Source organism: Pleurodeles waltl, chromosome 3_1 (assembly GCF_031143425.1).
Source record: "Pleurodeles waltl isolate 20211129_DDA chromosome 3_1, aPleWal1.hap1.20221129, whole genome shotgun sequence".
Lineage (NCBI taxonomy): Eukaryota > Metazoa > Chordata > Amphibia > Caudata > Salamandridae > Pleurodeles > Pleurodeles waltl.
In genome coordinates this window covers 357,981,322-357,997,832 of record NC_090440.1, presented here as the reverse complement: position 1 = coordinate 357,997,832, position 16,511 = coordinate 357,981,322, and the positions used below count along the sequence as shown (strand labels likewise).

The 16,511-nt window shown below is 44.4% G+C and overlaps 1 protein-coding gene across 1 annotated transcript in view; it reads left to right on the top strand.

The window, feature by feature from the left end:
- Positions 1-16,511, top strand: part of ATP8B4 (ATPase phospholipid transporting 8B4 (putative)) — a 2,552,767-nt gene that overhangs the window by 2,350,673 nt on the left and 185,583 nt on the right. The window contains exon 24 of the mRNA XM_069222521.1: positions 11,587-11,832. Coding sequence (XP_069078622.1) covers positions 11,587-11,832 — 246 coding nt within the window. The remainder of the gene's footprint in view (positions 1-11,586; positions 11,833-16,511) is intronic.

Here is a 16,511-nt window from a genome sequence, read left to right as displayed (position 1 = left end):
GAGGATGTTACCCAGATCTAGACTGAGGGTTTGGATGTATGGACCCTGCCATAGTAGATGCAATTCGTCTCCTTTCTCCAAGGCACTCCTCTGACAGGACCTCACCCTCTGTCCTCCTAGATTTGTCAGCTTTTTTCGAGTCCAATAGACCCTGTACAATGTAAACAGATGGTTTTTCCTAAGAAGTACAGAATTCACAGCAGACCAAAGCATACACATTGATACTTGCCAGAGGTGCAAGATGTTGGACTAGGGCAGATCTGCCTTCCAAATAGTTTCTGGCAGTGTAAGTGGGCCATCCTTCACCTGCACCAAGATCCACTACCATTTAGATACCTCCTTCTTTAGGACCCAAGTACTTTGCAAGTCCTCCTCCCATTTTGTTCTGATCTCCGCCTCCAGTTTCCCACGGGACTAGCTCACTATTTGGAAGTATTTAAATCTAGATTGCCTGTTGTTTGAATTAGCTAAAGTGTCCCATGAGCTTAGGGCACCCCCCTTTAACCAACTGTCCCCATCTTATTATTCCCACATCCATTAACGGAATGGCCAACGCATCTTGGAAGCACTGTGGGGTCCTGGGAGAGTTCCATATTGGGGCCATCTTACTGTAGTTTGGAATTCCCAAGATTTTTCTCACATGAAACCATATTCTGCAGGCCTCATTAGGCAATCTAAACCTGATCTTCTTAAAGTACTTCAGATGTCCAAATTTGAAGAGAAAATAGTTGCCTTCCTACTGCAGGTCTTCCGTTGATGCATGAAGGCAGGGATGCCTGCTGCTACCCCTCAGAAAGTATTACCCTGATGTTTTTCAATTGGAAGGCCCAACAGTATAACTAAAAGGGCACTACCACTATCTATTTCCTTTTTCTGTAATTCCTTCCAGGCGATTCTCAAACCTTTATTCACCCAGATGAACCTGGAGGGTTGCTCCTGTAATTTTTGGAACCACTAAGCCCTAAAATGTAAAGGAAGGCCATCAAAAATGAATGTGAACTTAGGCAAAATCATCACTTTGACTAAGTTAGTACTTCCTAAGATGGATAGTGGGAGATAGACCCATAATTGTAGGAGTCTCTTAGTTTCTGACATAAGTCTAGTAAAGTTTACTGGTGCTGTGTTTCCCAAATCTTTCACCACGCAAACTCCTAAATATCGTATTTCCTTCTTTTCTAAGGGGTTGTGGACAGGTCAATTCCAGGTCATCAGTTCTGTCTTGTCTGCATTATTTAGATAGCCTGAAACTCTCCCAAAGTTGTTCAAGATATCTAAAATTAATCATTAAATAATTTGCATAGAGAGCCTCTTGTTTGACCCAATCATGATGTTGAAAAGGTAGGATCCTTTGATCTTGCCTAATCTAATCTGCCTAGAGAGTAGTTCAATTTAAAGACTGAACAGTAAAGGAAACAATGGGCACCCTTGCAGGGTGCCTCTTCCAGTTTGAAAATGTGATGGGCGGTTGGCATTAACCAAAATCTTCCCAAGGGGGGAGGGGTTATGAATTATGTTTATTGCCTTGAGGAAATTACCTCCAAACTTATTCCGCCTAATCACTGCTTGTAGGAAGGGCCAGCTCACTCTGTCAAACACCTTAGTGGCGTCCATAGTCATTATGGAGAGCAGAGAATTTGTGTCCACTGTCACATCTATCGTGGAGACCAAATTGTGAGTCAAATCATATAAATGTCTATTTCTCATAAAACCTTTTTAATTGTCATGCACTAACCCTCCCACTATTTTGTCTAGTCTTTTAGCCAATAAGTGTGCAAAAATGTTATAGTCATTATATAGCAAGGATATGGGTATATATGACTGGCACCTTATATTTTTAGTCAGTACAAATGAATTGGTTAATCCATCTTTGCCCTTTAAGAATTGTTCCCCACTTCTCCTGTCGTAAATGTGTTTCCTGCAGGAGTATAATGTATATAATGTCATTATCTGAAAGTTTCAAGAATTTTAAGATTCTCTTCCTCCTACTGGCTACTGTGAGGCCATTTATGTTCCATTTTAGAATTTTTAGGCTGTGTAGCGTCTCTGAAACCTGTATTATGTTCCTAATACCTCTGCCAAGAATTTTAGGTAACCATTGCTATTGATGAGGAAAATTAAAAAAAAGAAATTCTCCCACATGCATCCCTGTGAATGTCTATCCTAATCGTCATTATATCCCTGAGTCTTAAGCAACAGGAGGCAACTCAACAAGCCCTTGGAGATCACTTTGGGGTGCAAGGCAGAGTCCAGCTCTCCCTCAGCCAGGTCAGAGAGCAGCAGGCATCTGGGAAGCACAGCAGAAAAGCAGTCCTTTCAGGTCAGCAGTTCTGCAAGACGACCGTTCTTAATCCAGCATAGCAGTTCTTCTGCTAGAGTCCATTTGTGGGTCTAGAAGTGTCTGATTTGGTGGGGTCAGAAACCCATTACTTGTACCTAAATGTGCCTTTGAAGTGGGAGTGACTCCAAAGAAGGGTCCTTGAAGTGCACAAGTATCTTTTCTTCTTCAGCTCCAGTTCCAGTCTATCATTAGGGGTAAACAGCCCTTTGTGTGGGGACAGGCACTGCCTATTCAGATGTGCCATCCCCTCCTACCCTTCATGCCCAGGAAGAGCCATCATAATGCAGATGAATGCAAATGAGCACTCAGACACATCTAAGATTACTGTGTTTGTGGCTGTTTAGGGGGAATGCCCAAAGTGTAGCTGTCACCCACCCCAGACATGTATTGGAGACAGACTGCAGGCACACACAGCTGTAAGAGCAGGGAAATGCCCACTTTCTAAAAGTGGCATTTCTGAAATAGTAATGTTAATTCCGACTTTACCAGTAAAGAGGCGTTACCATTACTATTTCAAAGATATGAAACATGACTCAGTAACTCCTTTTTAATCACGAATTACAACTGTAAAGTGTATTAAGGAACTCTCAGTGTTTACCTATGAGAGTAGAAAAACAATTATAGGTGTTTTTCACTAGCAGGACATGCAAAACTTAAAAGTACATGTTCTACCTTTTATTTACACAGCACCCCACCCTGTGGGCTACCTAGTACCTACCTAAGGGTTGACTTAGGTGTAATAAAAGGGGAGTGTAAGGCTTGGAAAAGGGGTTTGAAATGCCAAGTCGAGGTGCAGTGACAGAGACATGTTTAAAGGACTACTTAGTGGGTGGGCAATTAGTGCTGCAGACCCACTGGTAGCATTTATTTTACAGGCCATGGGCACATATAGCGCACTTTACAAGGGACCTATAAGTAAATTAAATATGCCAATTGTATATAAGCCAATGTTACCACATTTTAAGGAGAAGGCACAAGCACTTTAGCACTGGTTAACAGTGTTAAAGTGCACTGAGTTCTAATGCCAACAAAAAATGTCAGAAAAAGAGGAGGAAGAAGGCAAAAAGTTTGGGGTGACCCTTCAGAGAGGGTAATTTTCCAACAAAAGTGTTTGGATTATCTCAAACACAATAGTACCAATAGGTTATTTCTTTCGCTCCCTTTATGTGGGCTGGCTTCAGTGACCTATATTTTGATATGATAGGATATCTACTATGTGCCAATATTATCATTTTCAATATTTCTATATAACAATTTCATTAAAAAATAGTCATAGTAAGTTATTGCATTATCCCCTTTAGGGAATTTATTCAAACTGCCAGATGGACATGCTAAAATGCACTTACCCAGCCTCCTCTCTGTGAGAATAACTAAAACAGGTGTGGATTTTTCTATTTACATCTCCAAGATCACAGACGTTTGACTTCCAGCACATAGTGGGGTGTGTACACAAGAATCTAATACCTTCACACATAGGCACCACTAATATCAATAACTATAATGGTCTCAGATACATTTGATGTTCCTTGCCTGCATGTAAGAAATCCCAAACACACCTCGTAAATAAGGAGTAATTAATAATTTATTAACACTAAACCAAACATTATTTTTTAATGTCAGAAAGTTTGGATTGAATATTTTGAAAAGGATAGTGGATCTAAGCATAAATGCAGAATAACGAAATAGGATTGTATGTGTTTACATCAGATCATATCATGGATTATAGAGACAGTCACCTATCTCATTGATGTAATATATATATATATATCTTATCTATCATGTATGTTAGTTTCTTTAACAAAGTGTGATAAGGTGTACAAGAGAATTGTAATATAAGGAGAATTGTTTTAGAGTTATCGTCATCAGGTGATAATGGTGATGTGTGAGATGTGAATTCAAATATATATGTTGGCAAATTCTGTATGGATAATACTACAGGATATGACGATATGAGAGAGATAATGGCCCTCATTCTGACCCTGGCGGATACAATCCGCCAGGGCCAACGGGCGCGGGAGCACCGCCGACAGGCCGGCGGTGCCCCTAAGGGCATTCTGACCGCGGCGCTAACGCCGCGGTCAGACAGGGAAAACTGGCGGTCTCCCGCCAGTTTCCCGCTGCCCTGGGGAATCCTCCATGGCGGCGCAGCACGCTGCGCCGCCATGGGGATTCCGACCCCCTTCCCGCCGGCCTGGCTCGGGCGGTTCTTACCGCCAGAACCTGGCCGGCGGGAACGGGCGTCTTGGGGCCCCTGGGGGCCCCTGCAGTGCCCATGCCCATGGCATGGGCACTGCAGGGGCCCCCTAACAGGGCCCTACTAGGCTTTTCAGTGTCTGCGATGCAGACACTGAAAAGCGCGACGGGTGCTGCTGCACCCGTCGCACGCCTTCCACTCCGCCGGCTCGATTCCGAGCCGGCTTCCTTGTGGAAGGCGCTTTCCCGCTGGGCCGGCGGGCGATCTGAATCAGATCGCCCGCCGGCCCAGCGGGAAAGTCAGAATACCCCTCGCGGTCTATTGACCGCGGGGCGGTATTCAGGCGGCTTCCGACGGGCGGGCGGCAACCTCCGCCCGTCTAGGTCGGAATGACCACCAATGTATCTGAGGGAATATAAAAGAGAAGTGAAAATGTAGAAATAGGGGAGGTAGGGAGTGTGTAGTGGGCAGGAGGGTAGAGGGGTGGATATGATTTTGATTTGTGTGGTCGACATCTGGTGATTCTAGATAGACTTCTCATAGGTCTTGGTGAACAGAATGTATATTGTGGGGTCTTGTAGAGTAAGGGGGTTTGTATTTGGAATGTATGTGCCCTCTTTTCCCAGATATTCTTTGGATGAACATTGGGGTAGGGAGGAGTTTAGATTATTGGGCCTGATTATAACTTTGGAGGACGGTGTTAAACCGTCCCAAAAGTGACGGATATACCACCTACCGTATTACGAGTTCCATAGGATATAATGGACTCGTAATACGGTAGGTGGTATATCCGCCACTATTGGGACGGTTTAACACCGTCCTCCAAAGTTGTAATCAGGCCCTATTGTCTCTTATAAATTGAGTTCATACCCACCATGAATGAATGGAAATTGTGTGAAATCCTTCGCAACTGAAAAAAATACTTTTTGTTCCTGTGGTTAGAAGGGTATCTAGAAGAAATCTCTCAATTAGTGTTAGGGTCCCAGGAATTAAAAGTTCCCTATCCAAAAACAAACCTCCTCATGAATCAGATAGCCCATGCACTTTCACAAAAATATTGAAAGGACACTGTGAATCAAAAATCTATGCCTTACCTTTCCCTAAAAAAATCTAAGCTAACTGAAAACCTCAAATTCAAATGGGAATTCATTCCTAATAACTCTAAACAACATACTCCCTCACCTTTAGAATTGGAAATAATTTGGACAAACCTCAAAAGGTCAAAATCGCATCCTCACTTTTAAAAAGCAAGTATGGCATTGCCCATATGTCTCACTGGACCCTTCATGAACTATTTAAAGTAGGTCTAACAGACACAAATAAATGTTGGAGCTTCAACGTACAGTAAGGCTTTACAACACATGGTACCTCAATGTCAGTTTACCAACATTTTCTGGAACAACATCAGCTCTTACATCTTCAGCATACTTAGGCGGTCATTCCTACCTTGGCGGGCGGCGGTCGCCGCCCGCCTGGCGGGAACCGCCAGAAGACCGTACCGCGGTCAAAAGACCGCGGCGGTCATTCTGACTTTCCCGCTGGGCTGGCGGACGACCGCCAAAAGGCCGCCCGCCCGCCCAGCAGGAAAGCACCAGCAACGAGGAAGCCGGCTCCGAATGGAGCCGGCGGAGTTGCTGGTGTGCGATGGGTGCAGTTGCACCCGTCGCGATTTTCAGTGTCTGCCAAGCAGACACTGAAAATCAATGTGGGGCCATGTTAGGGGGCCCCACGACAGCCGTTCCCGCCAGCCAGGTTCTGGCGGTGAAAACCGCCAGAACCAGGCTGGCGGGAAGGGGGTCGGAATTCCCATGGCGGCGCTGCTTGCAGCGCCGCCGTGGAGGATTCACAGGGGCAGCGGGAAGCCGGCGGGAAACCGCCGGCTTCCCTTTTCTGACCGCGGCTTTACCGCCGTGGTCAGAATAGCCCCAGAAGCACCGCCAGCCTGTTGGCGGTGCTTCCTCCGTCCCCTACCCTGGCGGTCTCGGACCGCCAGGGTAGGAATGACCCCCTTAATGTCAAATGTACTCCTGACTTGGCATCCATAACCTTAGGAACCAATCATTAAATATTAACCATAATCCCACAATCAGCATTAATTTGTATTCGTTTGGGCCATATGTACGAAAGCTTTTTCCCATAGACACAGAATGGGTAAAATCCTTTGGTACATCTGGTCCTTAGTTCCTAATAATCTTTTTGCACAACATACCAGTATTTTCACCCAAAAATATTTCTATGCAATCACTAACATATACAAGCGTTGACTTAAAATTATTTTTTTCATTTGAGCAAGAACTCATTAATATGTACAAAATAAACACAAAAATAGACATCTAATGGGTTGAAACTGTTTTTAAACATCCTTTAAGAATAGGACAAAGGCTGGAAGTTAAGAGTCCTGGTCCTAATGGATTGGAAGTTGACATTGAAATGTCATGCCCCAAATTTTAAAGTCTCTTTTTACAAGAGATCTACAATCTGTTAAAAAGACTGACATACTACCTTAAACCTGCAGGTACCCATTAACCAGTTAATATTTAAATAGTTACCTAGCCATCTGAGGCATCACAGCAGATTTCTCATGTTTGATTGACCCCACACTTGTTCTTGTATTCAGCATCCACGATCTCCCACCATATAAAGTGTCCACTGTGGGTCTTTTTCTTTCGCATGGGTCAACCTCCTAAAAAGATTTAGGGAGACCAACAATAAATCTATTACTTTAACATTCAAGTGGTCATTCCACACTTTGATTGCATAAAAAAAGACAATCAGACTAAGGATTTATATTGCTGTTAAATATTCTCCAATATATATACAAACGACAATACAACTTAAAAACGTGAAAGTGTAGTTCTAAAGCGAGTGTATAAATACATCAATATATGCAAAAGACATCACAAATGCTAATTTGTTAATTACATAGTTGTTCTATCAAACGTGCATCGAACATTGCGCATTGTGGATCACAAATGATCTAATAACCAAGAGAGATAATTGTTGCTTTTTCCATCCTGTGTGAGTTAAAGGATATCTTCAGGACCAAATTTTCGGGCTCAATACCTACATGTATAGGGAGACCGAAACCTGGGCCACTGGTAAGTCTATATAAACCACATCTTAGTGTAAATTGCTATTCCCAAGCCCCATGAAGATATGGTTGTATAACTCACCCTTAAGGAGTACATTATGTGGTGTATCAACTGAATTTAATCTATGCCATTACAATTGCTAGGGTGTCTACATGGATCTCAACAACCAAATAAAATGACAGTTCATCTCATTAGTTGTCAAACAGGATCCTTGTTATTTTCCAATTACCCTACTTAAAGACTGCCTCACCATGGTGGATTAATTCCAAAATCCACTGGGTGATTACCACATGGATACATCGTACTATAAGCACCATGAGTCCATTCATGACAACTTTACACACTACTGACACGTGTCACTCACTCTCCAATATTGTTACATGCCGAAAAATGTAATGTAAAGTGCTCTCAGACTATCTATTCTGGTGTACTTCCTATAGAGCATGTAAGACCACCCATGCGTGGGCTAACTACTATTGTAGGAAGAGGTGTGTAGAAATGCGCCTCTAATGTGCAGTACTTCAACTACTTAAAAGCACTTCCAACTGTGCCTTCCAGGTCAAATGCCTTCCGTAGATGTGCGACGACCAGGAGATCTGTAATGTAAATATCTGCCTAAAAAACAGCGCCCTTTAAAATGGTGACAACCATCATCATTCAGTACAATTATAGGGCCCACCAACTATTTGTGCGCTTTTGTGTGCTATAAGCATTTTATATAAGCATGCTAAGTCTGCTAATTTGAAACTGTCATGGTGAGTATCGGAGGAGCATAACATTTTTCATGTTACAATTGGAGAATGCTCTAAGTGTAAAAATTCTATCTGCAGCTACTAGGGTCTTAGCCAATTCCTATGCTACACATCCTCCTATGTGGGTGTGCATCTCATTGCAAACCCTCTGATTGTTAACTTAGAACCGGGGACATAAAAAGAAACTTTGGAAGATGTCAGTACAGAAGGAGAGCGTGGAGTGCAAGAACATAAACAAGCATTTGTAAAGCAATAGGTCTCGCATTTAAGTGATTTAGAGCTATTAGAATTGAAAATTCATAACTGGACTTTTCTTGCCACATAAGCTGGCCAACCCTGCCTCATAGTTTTGTCTTTTCCTGCCTTATAATTCCAGTCGCCCAGCATTTAACTAAAGTACTTCTGCTGTCCTTCTTCCTCTATCTTAAAACATATACAATTATCATATGAACCTTTATCAAAAATAAACTTTTAGCATTACAGTGTAAAACACCAAGCCAAAAATATAATTTGGAACAGATAGGAGTGTGAAAGGAAAGAGGGACTCAAGAGTAAAGATGGAGAAGTTGCGTAGTAACGGTATCATGGGCCCTGGAGTAAGAAAGGACAATGGTTGACTGGAATTTCGGTAGTAAATTACAACAGTATTTAGAGTTGAGTGAGGTCCGTAGGTCTCTGGGCCCGGCACCACTGCACCTGCTGCTCCATTGAAAACTGGGCCTCAGGAGAGAAAGCGGATCGGGCAGAAATAGAGAAGCGAAAGAAATGCAACAAACAAAAGGCAGAAAGAGAAGGGGGCGCAAAAGAATAAAAGAAAGAAGGGAAAGAAAGAACAAGAGAATGAACACACAGCTAAGAGAAGAAATAGAGCAAACATGTGAGACAAAAGAAAAAAGGTAAGGAAGCTAGCGAACAAAAGATAAAGAGGAAAAAATAATGGAAGAAGTATGAAGGAAAGAAATGAACATTAGAGGAAAAAACGATAGATGGAGAGAGAAACAAGCAGCGAAAGAGCCAGGGCATGTATGTACTGACACATTTTCCACAGTCACAGAATGGGAAAACCACTTTGACAACTCAGGCCCGACAAGTAAATTGTGGATTCCACATACAGACGGGAGAAAGAGGAACTTATGGTAAAATGTGAAATGACAGATAACGATGAGATAAAAACACCAGAGAAAGGAAGAAAGATCTAAAAAAAAAAAGTGAAAAGATGCATACTGAGTCAAAGGAAAGAGCAAATAAATAAGATAAAGAAAGAATGAAGAGAAGAGAAAAAAATTGTGAAAGAATGATGAAGAATAAAAGTGGGACAAAACAAGGAAAGAAACAACCATGTTTTTGATAATTTGTAAGAGGAGTCAGCAAGAGAAAGAGGGAAATAAAAAAAAAGGAGAGGAGTAGAAATAAACAGTTGAAAGAAAGAGCAAAACTGTTAACTTGGGGATTTTAAGAGCTGGAAAGAGAAAAGTGGGGGAGAAAGAAAACATTGAGAGTAAACTGAGTAAAGGAAAGAACGGAATGAGATAGGTGAAACAGCCCCTCCCAAATAAAGATGGCAGCTAAGAATAGATTTATTTGTCTCCCCCACTTCCTCAAACAGAAGTCAGAGAGTGGAACAGCAGGGGGCACTGCAGAACAGCAGGAGGTGCATTACCAGAGTTGTATGTGAACCCCAATACAGCAATATTGGGACAGAGCTGGGTCCTAGCCCAGTGCTGGATTAACAGGAATGCAGCGGGTGAGGAATGTGAAACGCAGCACTGATGGAGCTGCACCCGAGATCCCAGTACTGGAACAGCAAGAATTGAGGTGCTCTGGCAGACAGCGTGCATGGAGTTCCAGGTACTAGCACAGCCAAGGGCTTGGAGTGTGTGAATGGAGGTGCACTGATGGCACTGTGCCTGAGGTCCCAGTACTGGAGCAGCCGAGTATACTGACTGCAAGAACTGAGGTGCTCTGGCAGACAGGTTGTGTAGGGTTTCTGGCACTAGCATGGTTGAGGGCTTGGAGTGTGTGAACGGGGTGCACTGATGGAGCTGCGCCCGAGGTCCCAGTACTGAAGCAGCTGAGTGCACTGACTGCAAGAACTGAGGTGCTCTGGCAGACAGGTTGTGTAGGGTTTCTGGCACTAGCATGGTTGAGGGCTTGGAGCGTGTGAACTGTGGTGCACTGATGGACCTGCGCGTGAGGTCCCAGCACTGGAACAGCAGTGTGTACTGACTGAAGAACTGAGGTGCTCTGGTAGACAGCTTGTGTGGGGTTCAGGCATTGGCACAGTTGAGGGCTTGGAGTGTGTGAACTGAGGTTCACTGATGGAGCTGTGAGTGGGATCCCAGTATGGAGCAGAAGTGGGCATTCACTCTAAGGATTGCAGAGCCCTGGTAGAGCTGGGTGCATAGGCTACAAGCAATTACAAGTGATCCTCCAGGCAGGCACACTTGGTAAAGAAAATACAAGCCAAGCAAGGGTGGGAGCCAGGCAGCTGAGAGAGGGTGTTGAGAGCCCATAAAGTCGAAATGTGATGAAGATAACAGGCTGATTTATAGCCTTGTTTACAGATAAGCTCAGAGCAAGAATGCTCTGCAAATGAAAAGGGAAAGCTTCCCTGGACAGGAGCAGGAAACAAAGGGAAAAGAACTTCCCCTGCAGACCAGATAAAGAGGACAACGTGTGATTACAGAGTAGTTGGTCCCTGCTCCCACACAGAAAAAGGATTGATAAAGAGGCAAGACTAACCACTAGCAGGCAAGGATTTTTAAATGACACTGAAACTTACAAATTAAATAGCTGGAAGTCCACAGAAGCATACTTAAAAGTGTACAAGAGGTCATACGCTTATGCTCAATCTAAAAAGGATGGGTTAGATTCACAATGTTGTTTCTTCCATGATGCCAAAAATTGGCCGAATTGGGCAGTGGTTAGTCTTTTAGGATTGGGAATGGCCATAAATTCCTACGTATGTGGGGATTCTGAAACTTCGACTCTCCCTTTTCCCACCCTGTAAATGCAAGCGTTGTTCTTTAAAAATGTGTGTAAAAGCTATAAATGCATTTAAAAAGTACAATGTATTTTCATGAAAAGGAAATATAGACACACAAGTATAAATATGAAAAACTGCAAAAATATTTGCAAGTTTTTTTCTGTTGTAAATTAATTTCTATTTCCGTTAAAGTGTGCTTTCTTTTTTTTCTTTTTTTTTTGCAGGATGTCAATGAGCAGAACAGTCTTCACTACACCGACCTGTACGAACCCGGACAACTAAATCTGCTCTTTAACAAAGGCACTTTTCTCATATGCGCAGCACAGGGTTTCTATACGTCCTTTGTCCTCTTCTTTATCCCATATGGAGCATTTCACTATGCAGCTGGTGAAGACGGGAAACACATTTTAGACTATCAGTCGTTTGCTGTTACTGTTGCCACATCTCTAATTGTTGTTGTTAGCGTTCAGGTACAGTAAACGTTTCTTTCCTACTAGCTTTTCAAGAAGAGAAAATGTAAGAAGGGAGAAACAAATAACCGGGATCACATATTTTTGCATGGAATGTAAATCGCAAATTTTACTTCAAGTACAAAAACCTACATGATGAATGTCCAGACCCGATGGGATTTTCTCTAGTTAATGCTAGTTAATATTGCCATTATAGCTGTTCTGGCTTGCTGCACTAGTTATAATTAGACACCCTTTCTGGCACCTTATTGATCTATAGCATCTGTTGTCAACGTCCATATGTACCTAGTCAATCTTCGTGTATAATACTGGTATAATACTGGTAAGAAAGCTCAGGTGGTTAATGCATTTACTGCAGAGATATTGGTATAATCACTAATCACGTCTGAACATTCCATGTAACGTGCAGCTCCCAGGCCTGTCTCCTTATAATAAACATCTGTGCCAGCACGCAGCAAAATCAAAACCAGTGGTATCATCAAAGCAATCACAACAGGCAATCTCGGTCATTATGGCTGACAAACTCACCATCTTCACTTGCTCTCAGCACACCATCCGACTAGAGGCAATGAAGCATAAAAAAGAAAAAAAAAACACTGTAAAGATATTCTCCACTTATGCTCCTGTGATCTGGAACACCACCACTGTAGCCACCAGGGCCCAACAACCCCACTACCATTTAGGGATGCTCAGTGAACTCAATACCGGTTCCATCATTTGTTGACCGTACCTGCTTGCAAAACGCTCCACTGCCGTGTGTCTAGGTTCATCCTAAACAAATATCACATGCATACATTGTTTCAGTCCTTGTGTTGTAGATACCTTTTTCACAATGTCTGATCCCAATAAAATAGCTGATGGGCTATGTTTGTAACTGAAACATCTACATCTAATATCTAAGGCATACGTTTTAATCATTGCATGGTTATTTCAAACGTTCATTCGTATAACGGTATTTAAATCAGTAACATTGAGTTGGACAGAAAGTTATTTTATTAAATACAAAAAACACAATTGACTTTGCATCATTTGCCAGCTACGTGTTCAGTATTATTCCAATATTAATTCAGTTACATGCAAAGTCCAACAGGTTTTACATACATATGAAGAAAATAAGATATTTTCATATCTCTTGGTCATTTAATTGTATGTGGTGTGTACTGTGTAAATGAGCAATGATATGTGTAAGAAAACCTGCTTTTTGCAGGTTTCCCCCAACTTTTTATCCCATTTTTGGACTACTAACTGCTGGTTTTTCACTTTGAGAGTGAACTGAGGGCTGATGTCCAGACCTCAATGTCTTCCTTCCCCTTTCAAAATGGTATGGTTAATTGGGTAACCCTAAATGGCATATGCAGACTTACTTAATTGTCCCTTGTATATGGTACCCAGGTACCAAGGGCATGTAAGTCTGGCTGACCACACAAGAGCTGTAGCACTGGTTGTGCCACTCTGTGTGTGACAAAGTGAAAACACTATTTTCAGCTGCCATTGCACACTGAAGAGGCAGCCTTTGCTATTAACACTGACAGAATGACACTGGGGATGTTAAAGCTTGAAGAACCCAAACCACAATCCTGTTAGCCACCCCAGCTGTATTTGCTGCTACTGGGCACTTTGAGAGACAATTTGGAAATCGCTAGAAGTTGCAATCAAGTCTGCTGGACCCGCGGGTGTTGGTTGTGACTGGATTCATACACCCTAAGGGACACTAGCCCCACCAAAGGTTTACACTGAACTTCTGTGGTGCAAAAACAAAAGGTCTGCATCAGCAGCACTTTGACCCCAGCACAGATGACTTTGTGGAACACAGAAATCTATGGCCGTATCTGTGTACAAAGGACTTGACTGGACTTCACCTTCATGTACTGCACACCATCTGGAGCATTGATTGAGCATCATTAAGCCTGCATTCCTCAGCATCAGGACCACTCCATTGAAGTCAATGGCGAATGTACTGTAAAGTTTGGAACTCACTTTAAAGATGCCCTGGTGGCCAGGTAACCATCCAAAGTTTCCTTTTAAGACTCCTAGACCTCTATTCTGTTGGATTAGGGCACTCAATCGGTTCAGAGTCACCGAGCTCAGTTTATCTGATAGAGACTTCTAGCTGCAGATTCCTTACCTCTGAATTCCCTGGCGTCAGCTTCAAATCCGGAATTTCTTTGCTGAGCAATACCATGTGCTTGCGTCGGGTCCGCGTGTGTCGTTCGGCTCTGCGTGGCTTTGTCAGCGTCGTTGGAGCCATCTGTGACATCACAGTCGCTTACAAAGGCACCTCCCCATCGCATGTACGTCAATTCTTTTCCTTCCTTGCTGGTTAAGTGCAGGTCCGGGATCTAGCTACCCTCTGCCTTTTTTTGGTAGGCCTTTTTTTGACCCTTTTGTCGAAGATTTGTCGTTTGTGTGAGATGTCCTTGAGGAAGACGGGGTTTAAGCCTTGTGGCGCCTGCCATCGCGGCATGTCGGTGAAGTGCTCTCACCAGGTCTGTCTCTGGTGCCTCGACAGAGACCACGAATTGAAGTTGTGCCCTGTCTGCCAGGTCATGGCCCCGAAAGCTTTGAGAGATTGGTCTCTGAAGCTCATGGCGGCCCAGCAGTCGACGTCGTTAGGCAAGACTTCTAGGCGGCCATTGCCCCACTCAAGGAGGAGGTCGCGGGACCGCTCCAGGAGCACCAAGTCCTCATTTTCTCATTTGAGGTCCTCCGGGCACTCGGGGAAGAGGCACAAAAAGAAGAAGAGTCCAAGTGGACTTCGACTTCACCACACCCGTTGGCCGACGAGGCATCATGGGAACGTTGATGTTCCGAGCACAATTCCTCGAGGCTGATGCCAGGGCCTACTTCGCATCCCCCCCCTATCCTGGGGCCAGAGCAACCCCCACTCTATTTGAAGAATTTTACGAAGCCCTGCGCCTCGTATTTGTACAGGCTGCCCCTGCAGGTGGGACTTCGGATCCCGCGGGGCCAGAAGGGGACCCATAGGGTTTGACGCTAGCAGCTTTGGCACTGTTGGGGACCTCAGGATCAGATATTGGATCCGGATTATCGCCAGTTCCACACATTTGGCCTCCTCCATCGTTGGTCACTGCCAGCGCCCACCGGTGGTGTGAGCCCCATCCTCATTCCGGAAGATCTGGAGCCGGAAAGACGTCGTACGTATGCCGATTCTGACTTCAACTGCACCGATACAGCCCAAATCAGTGCCTGAGGCTTATTTCGAACAGCCAGTCAGAGGTGAGGAATGGAAGGGGTCTGAGGACCCTTTAGAGTATGGTTTGGAGCAGGTCTGGTATGAGGATCTAGGGGAAGCCAGTGTACTGGATACTTCTCCAGACACTGGCATGCTGTCACCGCCTTCTGTGGCTACGGAGGAGGGAGCTTCGTATGCCATGGTGGTGCGTAGGGCAGCTGAGGTCTTGGACCTAGAGTTGCCTACAGTGCCGGTCTGGACTAACATCCTGACAGAGGTGCTTCAGATGGGGGTTGCTACATCAGAGCCGATGTTACACTATAACTAAGCCATTGTTAATGTTCTGCTGGGGATCTGGCCCAAACCCAGCTCAGGGGCTCCTGTAAATAGGACAAACAGCCACCGCCATCGACCAGCTCCTACTGACCGTAGTTTCCTCACCAAACACCCTCCCAGAAAGCTTGGTGGTCCAAGCCTCCACTTCCCATGGTGCCTTCCCTTCCGCTCCCCCAGATAGGGAATCTAAGAGGCTGGACAAACTTGGGAAGATTATGTTTTCTTCCTCCAGCCTGGCGTTGCGGTCCGTAAACACCTCATGCCTATTGGGATGTTTTTCCCATACTTTATGGGATACAGTGGCACAGGTGCTGCCCCAGGTCCCGGATGGCGTACGGGACACTCTCACACTCTCACTCAAGCTGTCAGAGATGGGAGAGATGCAGCCAAGTTTACGATTCGGTGTGGTTTGGACACGACCGACTCGCTAGGCAGGGCGATTTTGTCACCACGTCTGGCTTCATACAACTGGCTTTTCGGGGAATGTCCAGGCAAACCTGATGGACATGCCCTTTGATGGCTCATGCCTTTCTAGAGAAAAGGCAGACTCAGCGCTTGAGAGGTTCAAGGACTCTTGAGCTGTGGCCAGATCCTTGGGCCTCTCGGCGCCTGCTTGCCAGTAGTCTGCCTTTTGCCCCTTTCGAGGGCTCAGAAGGGGCATGGTACAATGCCACCCACTTGTCAGCCACCATACTCCATCATCACAGCATCCAGTACAACGAGGTTGTGGTACCTTCAGACCCAGAGGGTCTAGCCAGAGGTCGGCCACCACTCAGCCCCTCTCTTCCACAGCGCCCAAGCCTTCCTATTATGATTCTGCAGGACCATGTTTGTCCATTTGGAGGGAGCATTCAAATTTATCTCCCTCACTGGCAGTCCATAACATCAGAAAAATGGGTCTTGCAGATCATACAGAAGGGCTTTCTCTCACTCTATCCCTCCATTGAAAGAACGGCTGATGGAGAATCATTTAATCTTGTTATGCGAGGAAGTTATGGCTCTCTTGGTCAAGGGAGCAGTAGAAAGGGTCCCAATGTCAGAAGTAGGCAGTGGCTGTTATTCCCACTACTTTCTGACTCCAAAAACAATCTTGGCCCTATCTTGGATTTAAGGGACGTCAATTTCTTCCTCAAAAAGGAGAAATTCAAGA